Raw genomic sequence first — 17,665 nt, forward strand, 5'->3', positions numbered from 1 at the left:
TATATCGTTGCGTAATAAACTTCGTTGTGCAACATCTAGCCGGTTTGTGGATACGAGACGCTGGATAAGTTTCAAGGTTTCGAAGGTATTCGAATTTTTGGATACCCAAGGCACTCGGTATTCGAACCTTGCTCGAAGTGTATATTTATTCTTGCCGCTGACTTTTTACGCTCGATGCTATAAATATTATCACGTTCGGATTTGCGTATATACACTTTTTCAATAGCTTGACGTTAGGAACACACCCCTACGACTTCGGATTCTTCAAACACAACGTATTAGAACGTTCTGTAATGACCCCAAGATACGTTATTTCTCTCCACTTGTGTTTTATTTCATCGTGAATTGGAAAGGCTCGTTCAGATTAGTTTAAGTTGCTTGAACTTGAGTGATTCGACTTCAAGTGGATACTTAACGGAAAATGAATACTCCAAATTGACGTGCAAATAAGATAAATATCAGTCACAGTATAGTCAACTAGTTAGTTCGCAGGATCGATACAACATTACGTTACTTAAAAATCGCCGTTGCTCTCGGATCAAGCGATAATTGGAAAAAGGACAATTTCACTTGAAATTTGAAAGAAACGCTATCGAACAAACGCTACGTAAGCATAAAAGACTGAATCGAACGGAGAAACTGAAAAAAAAAGAAAAAAATATTTGAAATCAAATAAATAAGAAGTTCAGCCAGGTAAAGTTAGAATCGTAGATTCGTGTTTCACAATTGGAAAACGCCGAAGGTCAAGGATGGATTTATCGAGGTTATATCTGGATCTTCGCGTTTGAAAACACCGTAGCGATAGCGTACAATTAATTTACGTGTCACGAGGATGCGATAGCGCGACATTCTGACGTTTGTTGACGATGCCGGCTCTCACGTGGCAATGCAAATGATTTTAAATAGGCCCGGCCGAGAATCCGCTCGAAATAGCAACAAATCAGTCGATGACATTGCGCGTTGCTCTCTGGTGACGGCCGGTTCGACATCGATCATCGGCCAACTCATTCCGCTGGATCGTCGTCGATCGATAACGAGGAGACCGTGTGTTTTAATCGACGAGTAGCGTCGCTTCCATTCACCGATCTTCGCCTCTCGTTCTTTCTGTCATTTACTTTTTGAAATTCAACTTTGACTCGTTGAAATTGAATCGATCAAGTTTCGACGATCGATGATATCGTTAAAAGTCGAGTGTGACGTTCGAATGTAACGTTCGTTCTGTAAGATAACCGTGGCTCTCGAAACGTTGAGAAAGCTTGCGAAATAATTGCTTATCTTAACTTCTACTCGCATAGAATTCTTTGAAATTCTTCCACGCGAACAAACGATAAACGTAACGATAAAACGTAAATAAATTTAGACGATAGAAAAGTTTGGTCGACGATAGGAAACTCGAATCGAGTTCAAAGGTTTGCCGATGAGAGAGCAATTAAGAGAGCCATAATTCTCGTTTGATCGTAACTGTGACCGATCGTAAATCTCATTTGGCGATACACGACACGTTTTTATCTGCGCTTATCCACCTTCGAAATATAATGACCAACACCGACACGTTTGCCTCGTGTTCTACCGTGTATAGGAATGGTGAAATGGTGAAAGTTGCATCGACTAAACGATTAAGGTAGCTCTAAACATCGTTGAATAAATTGCGAAACTTCTGCACGATAAATCATGTAAACGTGCAGTAAATTTAATTAGTTTTAACGGAAGCTCAAACGCAAAAATTTATAGATAAATAGCTTTACGATATAAATTCGCTAAATGATAAATTGTTCCATGTTTCACGATGCTATAAGTATAATATTAATACGAATATGTTCAACAGATACCGCAACGCGTCCTTGATATCGCAAACTACCGCAACATGATATACGCGAAATTACAGATACGGTACATTTACAATTAACTCACGGTTTCTTAGGCTCGTTAAAAAACTTTTAAGCGGTAGATTCGCCTTGTTTTCCATACTCTCGATCGTTCGAGTATTTCGTACAACGTTTCGTAGCGTAGCGTTTAACGGTGACTTTGTCACATCCGTCAAGCCCGTTCCGTTTTTTGCGATCGATAACGCTGCATCTACCGACTTCTGGCCTGCTTATCGTCATCGTAAACTATCTTTGATTATCTAAACAGCACCAAGCGAAAGCGTTCAATGTTTCGTTTAGACAGACTGGTTGATTGAAAGAATAAAACAAATTAGTTATCTATTTTTAATTGTAAAAGATAGAATCTCGCTGAATTTTCACATGTAATTCGATTTCTACGCCGAAACAAAATGTTTCAAGGTAAATGATTTGGCGAATGTTTGCGACAGATCGATCGACCCTTCTTAAAACTAACGGGTCAAGTTATAAAGTAACTTTTACAAAGTGTATCGTGTTGTTGTCGATATCATCACTTGGAGCTATTGGCACATATAATTGCATGGAATATAAATGGAATATAATTCCATTATATTGTTATAGTATTATATCTTGTCCATTGTAAAAGATTTGTTTCGAAAGCGATAAATTGCCAACATTCTCGTTTAAATTAATCTCAAAACACCTGCCAAAAATAGGGGATGTTTTGAAAATTTCACGCCTACGCACATTGTGTCGCTCAATGGACAAAAGTCAAAAATTCCAAGTGTCAAGTCCCGAAATTGCCTTATCGTAGAGTATTAGTAACGAACTGTCGTTTATAATATAATTCATAATTTTTACCGAATGTATCGATTTGTTGTTAAAGTTAAGACGCAAACTTTGCTGCAAAAATCAACGCTCTTTGCCGGAAACCTGCCATTAGCGGAATACTTGCTTTCTTAATTTCATTTTAATACCTTTTTAAATACCTTTTTAAATACCTTTAACACTGCCAAGTAATTTTAAAAGGCATAAAATAACAAATCGTCTTGCGTTTATATAAAATGTTTATTAACTCGAAAGAGATTTAAAAAAAAGAAATGGCAAAAGATAGTTGCGTGATTTTATACCACTATACTATTTCCGGACGCGTTCAGCTTTCCATCGACGTCAAATTTGTTTGGCCAAATCTGTCCAAAATGAAAAAATGATCGAGATCGTTGCTAACGCGTTCAGCGTTCAGGTCTTTGGCACTCGTGCTATGTTCTCGCCAAACGACGAGACACTCGCGTTACCTTAAATGATTTTCATTCCAAATGTGAATAAATGAAAAAATCTTGAACAAACAATAAGCCTCGACCTTTCATCCTGAAATCTACATATGTAAAACGATCGGTACCATTTTTCAGGCATTTCCGCCAACAAACTGCTAAAAAAGGTTTAAGGTGAAAGCCAAAAGTTAAAGTAAAAAGTTACTTAACATTCGAGATCATGACGATTTTTCTTTATGTCAATCCATGCATATATCGATTCTCTACGAAAAAATATCAAACAACTTGGTTCGAAAAAATTGATTAATTTAGAAATTATGATTTCTGTCCCGAATATAAGCGACACAGTGTGCCACGTGTCGTTAAACGCGCGTAACGCACATTTAGATTCCGTTGCAGTCACATAATCTATCAAATCGTTCGCGTATCCTGCAGTCTAAATACCTCTGACTTCGGTAGAACAATCGAGACAATTGTAAAGACGATTCAAAACGAGAAGCAGTCGCTCGGCCTACGTGTATTTTGTCGTTTAGCGAGGTTACGCGTTGAAATCACAGATATTTTCTCCTCTGGTGTTCGTCTTTGCCCGGTTCGAAGGACACGCATAACCTTCGAAGAGTATATCGGCAGGCGGAAGCGATCGTTCAGGTGCGCGAAAGTCGGTTTCCCTAACGATAAGAAACTTTCGAAACGCGCGGACGAGTACAGATAAGGATGGCTGGCAGACACTTGGGCGTCCCGACGAGAAACGCGAACGTAAACGCTAAAGATAGCGCAATATGCGTTGTCCCTCTCGCGATTCGCTTCTTGGCCGATCTTTTATCAGATCCCGCCACGCTTGCAATCGCTCGAGGATTCGTAATTGCAAAGTTTATCGAGATAAAATTCAACAACCAAGATGCTTTTTGGAAAAAGCGCCTGTATGTATGTAACAGGTGTTTGACTCGTAGTCGAACAATCGAATTATTATAAAATCTTTATTTTATAAATATAAAGAGAACAAAGGAATCTTTAGGAATCATTACGATTATCGATTCTACTCTACAATAGACCTTATCTTATCTTACGTGCCTTTTTCTTTCCAGAAAGCTCTTGAATAATTATCAAATACTTGAAGTATTATTAAATACGTATATTGTACGAAAGTACTGGGAACGAAACATGACTTTTGCGGCAAATATCTCGTTCTAGACTAGTAGTTTTAACGTGTCAATAGAATACGAAATATCCGAATATGAAAACAGATTATCGATATTATAAATATACAAGACACGTATAGATTACAGATACGTAACGCATATAATACAATTAATACAAAAGTATGAATGTTACAGATCGTCGAAAGAAACACGGGTCTTACGATCCTTCCCTTCTTTTCTTTATTTACCTCGTTTTTCGCTTATAAGAAAGAAAGAAAGAAAGAAAGAAAGAATACGCTCATATCCCATCGTCGTCGAATATTTTCAGTCGTATCCGTGTCTCGCTTGGAAATTCCATCAACTTTGCTATTGTATCCTTCGCATAGAGTACATGGATCGGAAAGGGACGTAGGCCGTGGACGAATTCGCAAAATTGTTACCGACGTGTTCCGTATTTTTTAAACGGCCGCAGCCTAGAAATTCCGAGCGCATTCGTCGATAAATCAGACGGCAATTTTCCGCTCGAAAAAATAAAGTCACGGCGAGCTAGGCCAGCTCTGATTTACGATCAGCCCTATAGGCGGCTCGAGGTGTGGTCCGACTTGCATTAGAGAATGAGTCTGGAAATAGTTCCGGACGCGGAATACATCCCTAAGAATATTAAGCAATGCCCTCATGGCGATTTTTATCGTACTACGTCAGTGGCGCGCGCCTATAAAGAAATGTCCTACATTTTCGCCGTGAAACGTTAGGTAATCCACGGTTATCCGAACTTCACTTTTTTCCACTTCTCAACTTTTCTCTTTCTACCTTAGACCTTCTACTCTCCTAGACACACTTGGAACTGTGGAAACCGCGTGCACGTGGATATCGTAGCTTGTTGTTTTAGTATCTAAACTTCTTAAATTTCCTTTGTTTTCTTTCGCTTTATGTTCTTTATAGATTCGCGTGAAAGCTTGGCGAGTGAACGAAAACACGAAAATATAACCCGCAGCGGTTATTTCACCCAATTCTTTCGATTTAATACAGATCGACGGAGGAAAATGTACGTTAGATAAGTTAGATTTTTCTTCGTCGAATTACAGACGTATGTATACTCGTACGAAGACAAAAGTTCGCGGCAGAGTTGCTTGAACCGACGAATTTAGAAATTGCACGTTCGCCAGGAATTTGTTATAGCGTTTGGCAAACAGAATTGATATTTTCGACAGAATCTTACGCGATTTGCCGGATTTTACTACTTCGCTACCTTCGCTTTTCTTCCTTTCCCGATCATCTTCATCCTCGGTGGTCTCTATATCGTTTCAATTTACTAGTTTTCGATCTGTAGTGCCCACAGCTAGTAGCCGTGTTCGCGACTATAGACGTCTTCCGCCAATCTTCAACTTCCAAAGGTTCGTCGCGAAACTCGGACCAAACGCGACAGCGTCTCGACATTCAAGAAAATTCCATTTCATCACCTGCTACAACACGAAACGATATTATCCACACTCGATTCGATGGAGGCTGCTTGGTTTTTCACGTTGGCGTTCCAACGTGTCTGAAACACGATCGTCGAACTGGGACGACGGACAAGTCTTACGAAAACAGGCGTCGCGTTGCTAAAAAACGTCTCTCTACCGTACGCGTAGCCGCGAGATCGTTATAAACAAATCGTCGAGGCGGGGACTATCGTACTATGAGGTACGCGAGAGCCTGTGCACGTAGACGTGGCTCGCCAGAAAGCGGCGTCGGTATTTGGCAAACGATGACAACGTCGTGGACACCATCTCCGGTTTGTCTGCGGTCCCAGGTATCCTAGACCGCAGCCTCTGCCTCTTCCTCCATCCTCCTCTTCCTCCGTTCGTTTCGTCTCTGTCCTTCGTATTCTTTCATCTTCCTTCGTCTTTCTTCGTCTCTGTCCTCCTCTCTGTCCTCCTCTCTTACACTTTTTCGTCATCGTCGTCGTCATCTCGGTGCAAGAAGAGCGCTCATCTTCCACTGCTTTACGCTTGTCTCTGTTCATCTTAGTTTCGTCCATCTTCTTTCGTCTCTGTCCCCCTTTCTTCGTCTTTTCTATCATCGTCGTCATCGTTCTCCTCTTCTATCGCGATATCCTTGTCTCTGTCCATTCGCCCATCGTTTTTCATCTCTATCCCTCCGTCTTCATCTTTTTCGTCATTATCGTCATCGTGCTCCTCTTCCACCGCTCCATACTCTCCTCTATCCTCTTTCAACCGTCCATTCGTTTCATCCACCCTTCGTCGTCTCTGTCGTTCCCCCTTCATCTTCCTCGTCAGAGTCGTCATCGTCCTCTTCATCCTCTTCTTCCACTATTGCCTTAACTCGCGCCCGCGGTTCGACCGTCTCTCTCTCTCTCTCTCTCTCTCCCTCTCTCCCTCTCTCTTTCTCTCTGCGTCTGTCTCCCCTTTTTCCGTCTCTCGCTTCACTCGCTTCTCTCTTCTCGCGTAAGAGAGGCACGAGGAGAGAAGGGGCAAAGACGCTTTTAGACACGGAGCGTCCACGAGCGTCGCGACGCCTTGAGAAGCAGTAGTCGCGTACCTTAGGCAGCTTCCACCTTGCCGGCTCGCGGCCGTATGTAACGTGATTCTCCTCGACGTTTCTGCTCGACGCAGCATCGGCTGTCGCTCCTAACGCTGCTCGTGTCGCGTTCGTTTCGCCTCGCCTCTGCATGTTCTCCGATCCCTGGAACATTACCGAGAACAACAAACAGAACGCTTAAGGAACGGGCACGAACCAGTGGTTCTCAATCGCTGAAAACGTTCGTCCTATTCTTTCGCATTCGGTACAGTTTCCGTTTCAGCGAGCCTCTCGCAACAAGGACGAGAGTTAAATTTACTTGGAGGATTATTTTACTTTATCAAAGAATCTCTGAAAGATTACAGTTGGTCGCCTTGGATCTCCATTTGAAGAAGGTTTAGGTTCGAAAGTCTTTGTGATTTTGTTTGTTCGCGATCTCGCCAAGTCGATGGTGTTCGCGGGGATCGTTTCCAAGGAGAAGGACGACGTGTCGTTCGCGGTGGATCTCGGATGCGAAGGAGAAGGTGAGGAGAAGCAGTGGTTAGCTGAAATTCGGTGGGATCTGCAAAGTCTAAATTAATCTGGAGCCCGTTGTTGTTGAAGTTTCGAACGCGGGCCTGCTGCTAGCCGGTGTAAAAAGAGCGTAAAGTTTCGTACGCGGAATAAAAATAAGCGTGATACGGGGAACCGAGAGAGTTGGATCAGTTTTTGCCACACGCAGGGTTACACGTGTTGCGCTGCAGAAACAACCGGTAATTTCCTACTCAGCGAAACAAGTGGCTACTTTTGTTTTGCGTTAGAAGAAAGTTCTCGCTATTGCAACGGTATTCTTCCTTCGAAAAAGAGAAAAGAGAGCGCAAACTTTCGCCTGCCTCCTTCCGATCCACGCACCATTGTATCATTCCGTTCACGTATTCTCTAGCTTGGTCCAAGCATAAACGAGCAAGCTACATCGGTTTAAATTCGCCGAATTTTCGTTCGCTCGTCTAAACGATATCGCTCTCCTGGAAAGTACGTCGTGCATAGATCAAGCAGAAAGCTCGACGCAATATTTCACCGGTGACTCAGTTCCTCGGCTGTGACAGATTCCACAGTGTGCGAAAGTGAGGTGTCCCGTCCATTCCATTCGTCCGTTAGACGAACAGATCTCCGAGAGTTCGTCGAATGGTCAAATTGGTCGAATGTGTCCAGATAGCGAGCATCTTGGATGACGTGGTCGCGAGTGAATCGCCACGCGCCTCTTCGCTAATGGTTTAGTGGTTCTCGAGCAAATGGTTGGTTGTTCGATTCGCGTTCGGTTGGATGATCGCGTTTAAAGAGTAAAAATAATTCGGCGAAAGTGGTTCGCGTGGCGAAGAAGGAAAAGGACGCGACGATGGCGGAGCGTCCTGGGGGTAGGAGACGTTCGCGTCGGGACAGCATGGAGACAGGCGGATCGTTACGGGGTACGCCGCCGACCTCCAAAGACAGGAGGACCAAACGATCGAGCAAACCATCGAAAGAGCGGTGGTTGCTTACTAGAAAGACATGGCGGTACATGGCTGACGCCGGTAGACGTTTAATACCCGATGGAACGCACAATAGGCCGGAAGATATTCCAAAGATAGAGCAATACTTTCAGGAAGTGTGTCAAAAAGAGCCAAGGTTTCTGCTTTGGAGGAAAACTTCCTATCCAGGGACTTTGAGCTTTCGATCGCAGAGACGTCGAAGACATATAAAGGGCGGCAGTTGTAGAACGAAGGCTAGCTCCGCCGACGAGGCTGACGATGTTAGAAATCCGCCTCAAAATTTCATTTTTCAGACCACCACGGCGGGAAAATTTGACCTAGCGAAAGCTAAAAGAGAATGGCTGCTGGCATCGGAGAGAGGGAGCACTCCATCGAGTCCTGTAGAGCATAGGAAATTCGTACAGGAGGACTCCGAGACTAAAGCACTGGCTGATATGCTGCAGAAGTACCTGAACATGCAAAGCGACGTCGCTGGTACGACAAAGTCGACAGGAAGATCGGAAACGCTCGGGCAGATGGATGGAAAAGAACCTTTCGATTATCAGAGTTTGATAAACAAGCTTCAACAATATCTAGATTTGATGGTTGCCCAGACGAAACTGGAGCAACTGTCGGTCCAACGGTCTTTGCCAACAGTGAAACACACGGGAAACGTTTCTAAGACCATGCAACCGTATCACGGCGATTACGTGCACAAATCGTTGATGGAAACTATCGGCCGTTATTATAGTAAATCCGCGACTCGAGAACACGTGATCTCGGCGATTCTAACGGACCGAAAGCTGCTGGAGAAGTTGTATTTTGACTTGAGGTGTACCAGGGGTTTCAGAGGTCCACGTGCTACCGGCGCCTACACGTCACCGCCGTCTTCTCGTTGGTGGACTCATCAAAGGACCAGAGTACCGTCGAAGGAATCCGAAGATTGGCTTTCGCTCAGGAGAGATCCTAGTTGCCTGCCACCTTTGATAGCCGTGCAAGAGCCCAGTACAGATCGTGGCCCCATAGACGACGGCGTGCAAACGGAACCTGTTCCTCGCGAGGTTCTCGACGCCGTTCTTCTAGAGAGAGAAAAGGAGGAATCATCTATGAAAGAAGCGGCAATGCATAAGTCTACGGGTCGCAGGCGAAGCAGCGTGGACAACGACGACGTTTCACCGTCCGTCAGCGACACGATCAAAAGGTATCTCCGAATGGCTAGAAAGAAGTCGATGGACGCCGACAAAGTGGACAGATTCAAACGAGTGAACTATGACAGAAACTTGAGGAACATCAAGGCCAAAGGAGAGACCACGAGCCTCGGCGATGACGATGGCAATAACAAGGGCTGTCAAACCGAAGACAACTGGGCTGTTAATTACAGAGAGATGTCCTCGACGGAGAATCCATCGGAGAATCTGTCAGACGCTGACACGACCACCTCGCCACCGAGTAGAAACGCGAGCTCGAGGAGCAGCATCGATGCTGGCCTTGGCTCGGAAGAACCACTGACCCCTAAACATCATCATCATCAGTCCTTCCTTTCCCATCTCCTACACGGTTCCAACGCGCACAAGGATAAACCGCATTCGGCACCGGGTTCACCGGCACTTACGTCATCGTCCACCAATTCCGCAGGTGGCACAGCGATGCAGAAGAGCAAGTCCTCGAGCAGCGTGGTGCATCACGGCAGCCGACTGGTCGCCAAGAAGATGTGGAGGTCCAGAAGCAAGAGTACTTCCAGGGCGTCCAATCAACCCTCCGTCTGGACACCACAGGTGAGTTTCCTTCTTTCTTTTATCGTTTTGTCGTTTTGTTTGATCGCGTGTTTCTTCCTTTCTTCCTTTTCTTTTCCTTTCTTTTCGGAGGGGGCGAAGGGGGGGGGGGCGGCGGGCGGGCGGACACGTAGTTTGCGTTTTATGAAATTTGCGATTCTTGGTAGAAGTTTAGTTTGTCAATCTTGGAACTTTTGTTTCAGTTAAGGATACGACTAAAAGTTAATAAGATTTGTTTCCAAAACGATCGAAATGAAATAACACGTAAAAACGTGGAAGCTTATTGATCGACAATTTCTCTGTTTGGAAGATTAAAAGATTAAGAGAGATAGTTGGAAGGAAATAAAGTTTAAGTATCAAAGAACGATCGATAATGCGAATCTTGTCCAGAACGAAGAACTTTCGTCGAATATTTCGATGCATTTTATTCGTGCATTGTAAACGAAGCAGAAACGAATCTCGCACTCTATATATAGAGTTTTGTCTTGCCAAAACATGTCTACGAATAATTTGCTTAAACCACCTGTCGCGGCATAGCGTGGAGTGTCCACCTCGTTATAAGAAAGAAAACGAATTAACGATGCCGCTATTAACATCTGTTACGAAAATAGAGCGTTGCTATTAATAACAATACTCGCCTGCCTAGCTTTCTTAATAGCACCTGTAAATTAATTTTACTTGCCACCGAGTCGAAGGCAAGATCCCGGCAAGTTCATCCGGAAAACGGTCAAACCTTCTCTCGTCGTTCTCGTTTTATCGACCCTCTTTCGAGAAAGAATTCAACACGAACGACTCTGGCACTCGGCAATTTCGCCTTTCTTTACCCTGAGTTTTTTTAGTTTTCTTCTAATTTAATAATTATGGTATTTTTTTATAAAAATTCCCTCGTTCCATATTTTCGTTCTTTGTTATTCACGATTGTTGAACGGTAAAATAACTACGTTTTACGGTAAAATATAAATAATTACCACGAGGAAAATGTTTTCCTCGTTTTTCGTTGACTTCAGCTTCCTTCTTTTAATATCCGTGCATTTAAAATTCCTATTTCTCTTATTCCCATTAATCTCGGCTTTCTTCTGCTACAATTCCATGCTCTATTACAGTATTACAATCTCCTTCTGCCGATTTCCATTTACCTTAGTCGTTATCTACGTATTACAATCGAATTTCTACGTAATTACGTTCCCCTTCTTCCGATTTCATCTCTTTCTTCTCAATAATTAATCTCTTTTCCAGAATTTTTACGTTACGACTTTTGTCCTTTCCATCTTCCTTCATATATATCGTTTCGTTTTTCTTCTCCTTCTTTTCTCTCCTTTCCTAACCGTCATAATAATCTATCGTTCTTCTCCCTAATTTCTACGTATTAACATTTTTTCCCTTCCGAACTTATTTCATTTCGTTTTCCCAATTTTCGCTTATCGCACACTTCCTCTGCGATACATTTGCCTCCTTCCTAATTTCCACGTATAACAGCCTTTTTTATTTCCAAGTTCTATATATCTCTTGTCCCTCGTAACTCCCCCGCACTCTAACCTTCCCTTTCTTCCCATTTTTTCATCGCTTTCATCTCTCTCCCGGCGCTTCACGGCGCTTCACGGTGCTTCACGGCGCTTCACGGCGCTTCACGGCGCTTCACGACGTTTCACGGCGTTTCACGGCGCGCTTCCACGATCTTAGCTTCGACGGCTCGTCTATTTTTCTTTACCGTCCGACCCGGCCGACGTTTAATATCTCCGTGGTGTGACCGAGTATTCGGAGGATGTGAAAGAGGAAAAAGACGAGATGTAAGAACAAGAAGAAGAAGGTCGACCTTGCGGCAGGCATCTCGTTAAGCGGTAAGCGCGATAACCAATTTAGGGCCTCGGAATTTCGCCGGCGCCGCCAGAAATAGTCAGCCAACGGTGGTGTGTATAAACTATACTTAACCCCTGCTACTACTACTACGTGTCTGCTAACCACAGCTTATGTGCCGCCACTACAACCGATGATTCTACTTCTCCTGCAGTTACTCTTATTAATACTCGGACATTAGGCTGTTTCGAAGATATTATTGCCCAACGTATCTCTTCGTAACGGTATCGTTGAATCGATCGTATCCAATATATTACAACGCTCATTCTAGTTAGTAGAAATATCAATTTGATTTAGTTGATGCGCATCGTTTTTTTTTTTTTTTTTTTCGTATGAGAAGCAGTAAACTAAATAATGTTGTTAATTAACATGTACATGGATGTACGCCGTGCATAGTGTGACTGTACGCACGTGGTCCTAAACGCGCCTTTTCCACGAGACGTTGGTAAAAGTAGACCTAGTAAAAGTTGCGAGAAAAGTTGCGAAAGATAGATCGTGTAAGAGCGTCTTCTTCTCTTTGTATTTTGACTTTTATTAGTTTCTGTTGCGTGGCGAGATCAGGAAAAGTTGGAAAATATATGTTTCTCGATTCATTAACGTTGGAAACGATGAAAAACGGCGGGATTCAGACACGAATTTATCAACCGTGTACATTGACAGAACGTTTAGTCGGGGCAGGAGGTTCTTTTTATAAAATCGTTCCTCTAGCGCACATTGGTTCCTCAAAGTTTTGAATTATACACGGAGATCGCTCGAAGAGAATTTATCGATATTTTGACCACACGTTGTTTAGCTTTGAAACGATCCTTTATTCGTCGCGTCGGAGGGAATGAAGCATTCTATCTATAGTGGATGATTAGAAGAGTAGAATGGACCATGTGGATATTCGAATCGAATCATTAACGTTTCAAGGAAAGTTCGTTATTATTATATTATTATTATTATAAAGACCGAATGGAATATCTCTTTATTTTAACAACGACGAAAGCTATTCGGCTAGCGAGCGACTAAAGCTATCAGAACTTTTAAGTTGATTTATTTACTTGCATGCAGTTTTCGATTTAGAAAAAGAACGAGCTAATTCGCTTCCCCTCGTCGAGAAATTTCACTTTGATGTACTTGATGTAATTTCCTTTCCATTCAACCATCTTACAAAACTTTTAGTCCTGCTTCCTTTCTCTTTTATCTTCTACCGTTGATCTCTTCAAGAATGAAAAAGATACTCGAAGCGTTTAATTGCTCGACGACGCGCAACTAATCGTGCAACAATTCAATAGAAATACAGAGAATGACTTTTAGCGGATGAAACTTGTTCCGAGGATCGATTAGACGTCCGAGAATCGTAAAAAGCTTCTTCGACCTATCGTATTCGATTCTCACGCAGTTCGTCGTTATTTCGTTCGAATAAATGTTAAACGTTTTAAGAAAGAACTACTTGAACTTGATTTTTCTTATACCATATTTTTGTACGAGTACTTCGATGTCGCGGTACAAAAGATATCTTGTCGATGGTCGAGACGACAAGAAAGTAACGATAGAACGTTTTAATAGATCGTGTCGTGGAATTCACGTCTTGGCAGCGATCCTTTGCGAACGTATCGTGTCTCACCTTTGTCTCCTTTACTGTGCATTCACCCACGTGTCGCGATTTCAGCCTCCTCTGTAAACAAATTTTGCGATACATCCATCGGCTAGTCGTCTTTCATGCTATATCATGCTATAACATCACCGAATATCTTTAACATCGAATTGTCCTTTAATATCAGATTTTTATTTCTTTTATATCATTGGTTCGTGCAATATTTCGAATATGTACGAAATTACGATTACATTTTAATTACTTACAATCGGAATCTAACCCTCTAATGGGATAGATCGGATGTTTTAATTTATGACTTAATGCGATTAAAACGATCGAAGAATTCGCGATTTAACAAGATCCATCATTCAAGGTACGAATATCTTTTGTAAAAAGAATACATTGAAAATTCTAAAGTAGTGTAACGAGTAAAGTCGTCGTCGTCGTCGTCTTACGTAAATTCGATTCGACAGAATTTTCTGACAGAATGGAATTGGCACTGATTTTATCGTCTGTTATAATCGGCTAAGCTTTTCGAATATCAGGCTTCAGGAAACGCGCAACAGTAAATTACCCTACTCCTGTGCGTTCTTCCTGAAATCGATAAACCAGAGTACCGTGTGATCGTAAATTATTGGACATCGTTGTTCTCGAGCGGTAAAGCCGAATAACGTTCGAACTCGGAATTGACGAGGAGCCAATTCATTACATCAGAAGTAATGAATTTGTCGCCGGGTTTTCCGCCGAGCACCTTCCATAAACGGATTACAAAATTGCTTCGTCGCGTACTAGAATTGCATATTGTATGTTTTCATATCACTAATTTCTATATAATTTCACGCGTTCGATACGAAGTTAATTCGATTTCTACATCCGAGCTTTTTTTTTTTTTTGGTTCTCGCGCTCGATCGAATTAATTATCGTAAATAATGTACGTTTAGTGTTTCGTGTAAAGCAAATCACTTCGCAGTCACTTCGCTTGCAGCTTATTCTTCTCGATCATCGCTTTCCATATTGCATGAAATATCGTAACTAGAAAAGCAGAATTTTTATTTAATCCTGTCAGATTTTTCGCGAAAATGGATATTCGGATTGCCCGAATTGCCATGTTTTCTTTTTGGTCTGGTAATAGAATTAAAAATCCCTTGGATGTTGTATTATTTAATTAAAAAGAACGTCAATCGCAAGAACGATAAAATCATGTCTTAAGAACTTTCAACTCTAACGCCATATCGTGTAAGACTCATTGGCAGAAAACTTTGATATAACGGAAAATTGGATATAAAATATAACGTAGTTTCTTTCGACGTAGTTTTAATTAAAGCCATCGTCGTTCGCGTTTTCTCTTTTCTTCATTCAGCGAAACATTAATACCGTACTAATAAAAATTGTATAAAGCACGATATCTGCCTGTCCTGTTCCACGCGCGTACCAGGAAATCATTATTTTACCGCGCTCAAAAGGGAGCAACGGATAGACAAAAATTTCGTTGGGATATTTCATGTCAACGTAGTTCATCGTTATTTCAATTTTACGTTAAAAAATCCTAAAGAATAGCTTTTTTTATAGCACGTGTTTCATAAAAAGTATAAATTCTCAAACAACGTTATTTTATTTCGCTCATCTTGGTTAACGCGATACTTTTAACACATCGCGTCTATAGCGTAATACCATCGCTCTTTCCACTTTTCCACACGAGCTCAACTTCGTATTTAATTTTACTTGGTTCATCGTATTGATGCAATTGAACACGCGTTTAAGTTCATTTTACCTATATACACGTTATTGCGAACTGCTATGAAATCATCCGTATCACTAGGATGGTTTCATAAGGTTTCATCGTTTCGTTCCTTTTTCTTATTATTTTCATGGAAATTTATCTTCATCTGCATTACGTGAAAAATATCGTTCACCGGATAATAGGCAATATTCGACGTTTGTTGTTTAATTTGATATTTCACTTCTTCAAAAATTACGCAGATATAATAGTGTTGAAGAAATATTATAATTATAGTTGTACATTGAAATATTCAAACGTTACGAAATTTGAAACTTTATGTCGTCAATTTCTCCAGTATCTTGTACAGGAAACGAATACGCAAAGTTTGACAACAGTTGCGAATTGTCGTACAGATTAACTTCGACGTAGTTAATCCGCGTCGATTAATTCCTTGCGTGTAACGCGGCGTGACCTTCCTCAACGTAACGTAAATCGACGTTATCGCATCGTGGGGAGAACATTCAGAGCGTGTAACTTTAATTGCAGGGAAAGTGTACGTGGGCGGGCACTGGTGGACGACGCGTCACCCTACAGGATACTCCGCTAAGGTCACTGTCAGAAATCGAGAGGAAGGTTCTATGCAAGGTAGCTGTCGCGAAACTCCAGGCCCTCAACTTGGGCGTTCACATTAGGCCGCCGAGTGGTAAGTTTTTTTTTTTGGAATGATCGTTATTTCAAAAATTTAGCGTTTAGAAGACTGAAAATATTTGCTAATTATTTCTTGGCGTTTATTATTTATTTAGTAATTAATTTTAGTACGTTTTCTATCTTTTTTCTCGAGAAAATTGGTGTCTCAACTCAATGTCGAGAATGGAATCTCGGCTGCCTTCTAGATGATTGACATGTTTACGAACATAGGGTGTAACTTCAACGTCGAAGTATCCTCTTTCTCAAGGAATCACGTGCACACACACTCTCCCTCTCTCTCTCTCTCTCTAAATTTACCAGATATCGTTTATGATGCTCTTAAGGAATCTTTAAGAACGTTTTATTACTAGTTTCATGCAGATTGCTTATATCGCTATACATACATAGCATATATATAGTCGTGCACATTCGGAATGGAAGATAGTCTAAGATAGTTTAATGTATCAGGCGAGTACGGTCGTAAATTTGTTGCGAATTTACTTTTACTGCGTTAAAACTATAATCGTAGTTGTAGACCAATTTTACCATACAATTTAATTTATTAACTTAATGCAGTTCCATTTAAGCAAATTTTACTTTTATTCGAAACGATTACTTCAAAATCCTTCTGCAAATTACTTTCGAATTTTCCCTCTACCTAGATCGCTGGTAAATTATTTCAAAGTGTGGGATATTTTACCTTACATTAAATGAAATTTAAACCGATAAGAAATTGTTCTACGCGAGGAACGATGTTTTATTAATAGAATAGAATATTTTAAGGATTTATTAATTAGCCAGAAGCGATTACATGTACGATGAACGTCGTTTAAGAAATACTCCGTACGTTCCGTGATATGGTAAACTAATTTTTCGCGGTACACTCCGGTGTGGTCATCGACGTTACTCAACGATCAAGGGGGGATCGCGTTTCATCGAGTTCCATTTCCTCGTGTTCGTTCTACGTTTCTTTGTTCCATTTCCGTATACAGGCGGAAGCGAATAGACGAAACCACGACAGAGCCACAGGAGGTCACGAGAATTTCTCCTTCGTATTTTACGCTTGCATCATAAAAATAACGACGTTATCAACGATAGCGGTAAATTTGGATCTTTCTTTCATTGTTCGTATTGTTTCTTCTTTTTCAGAGTCACTCGGTAGCAGTGCCGTTACCACCAAGCCCAAAAGAAGAGCACCTTTGCTCAAGAGGAAAGCTCTCACCACTGGTTTCTTCGACAATAAAGGAAAAGATGATAAGGAGAAAGGTGAGTCGCAGACATAGAAATTTGTTAATCGCGTGGTCTCGCTTCGGCATTCTTGTCAGAGGCTTAACCAAAGAAAAAATGGCCGAATCGTCTGAAACATCTTTCGTTTGTAATTTCAATGCTACAGACTACGCCGTACTAATTTTATTCTCACGTTTTCCCTCGGAAATTGATCTTTCGTACTAACTTTCGTATTTTCGTATTTTTGAAAGTTTACAGTTTCGATATCGAAAATTTTATTTTCGTTCAAACTGTTTCTCCTCTCAGTTTCTCTTTATTACCGAATTGACTAATTGCTAAATTACCGAATTAAACAGAGAAACAGTTTATTCGGCAGATTGCGATAGGTCGTGTAAGAAGCTAAATCCCAAAGATCAGAGTTTCTATCCCATAGGAACAACGTAGGTATAGCTTGTTAGAAAACTTTGTCTAAGAGAAAGGCTACGCGGTATCGTTGCGAAGATTTGTGTCCGAGCTTTTGTCTAGGTTCTAGTAGCTGTTGTCTGTTTCATTGTGACGAGGAACA

General features: G+C 41.5%; 1 protein-coding gene across 12 annotated transcripts in view; it reads left to right on the plus strand.

Moving 5' to 3' along the window:
* Positions 1-17,665, plus strand: part of RhoGAP102A (Rho GTPase activating protein at 102A) — a 64,197-nt gene that overhangs the window by 28,453 nt on the left and 18,079 nt on the right. For 11 of the 12 annotated variants that reach the window (XM_076619426.1, XM_076619429.1, XM_076619432.1 and 8 more), the window contains exons 3-5: positions 8,576-10,036; positions 15,733-15,889; positions 17,023-17,139. In XM_076619426.1, the coding sequence (XP_076475541.1) occupies positions 8,717-10,036; positions 15,733-15,889; positions 17,023-17,139 (1,594 nt within the window). In that variant the 5' untranslated portion in view covers positions 8,576-8,716. Of the gene's footprint in view, positions 1-5,584; positions 10,037-15,732; positions 15,890-17,022; positions 17,140-17,665 lie in introns of all 12 variants that reach the window. The other variant, XM_033339881.2, reaches the window with a different exon arrangement.

The sequence above is a fragment of the Bombus vancouverensis genome, chromosome 6, assembly GCF_051014615.1.
Source record: "Bombus vancouverensis nearcticus chromosome 6, iyBomVanc1_principal, whole genome shotgun sequence".
NCBI lineage: Eukaryota > Metazoa > Arthropoda > Insecta > Hymenoptera > Apidae > Bombus > Bombus vancouverensis.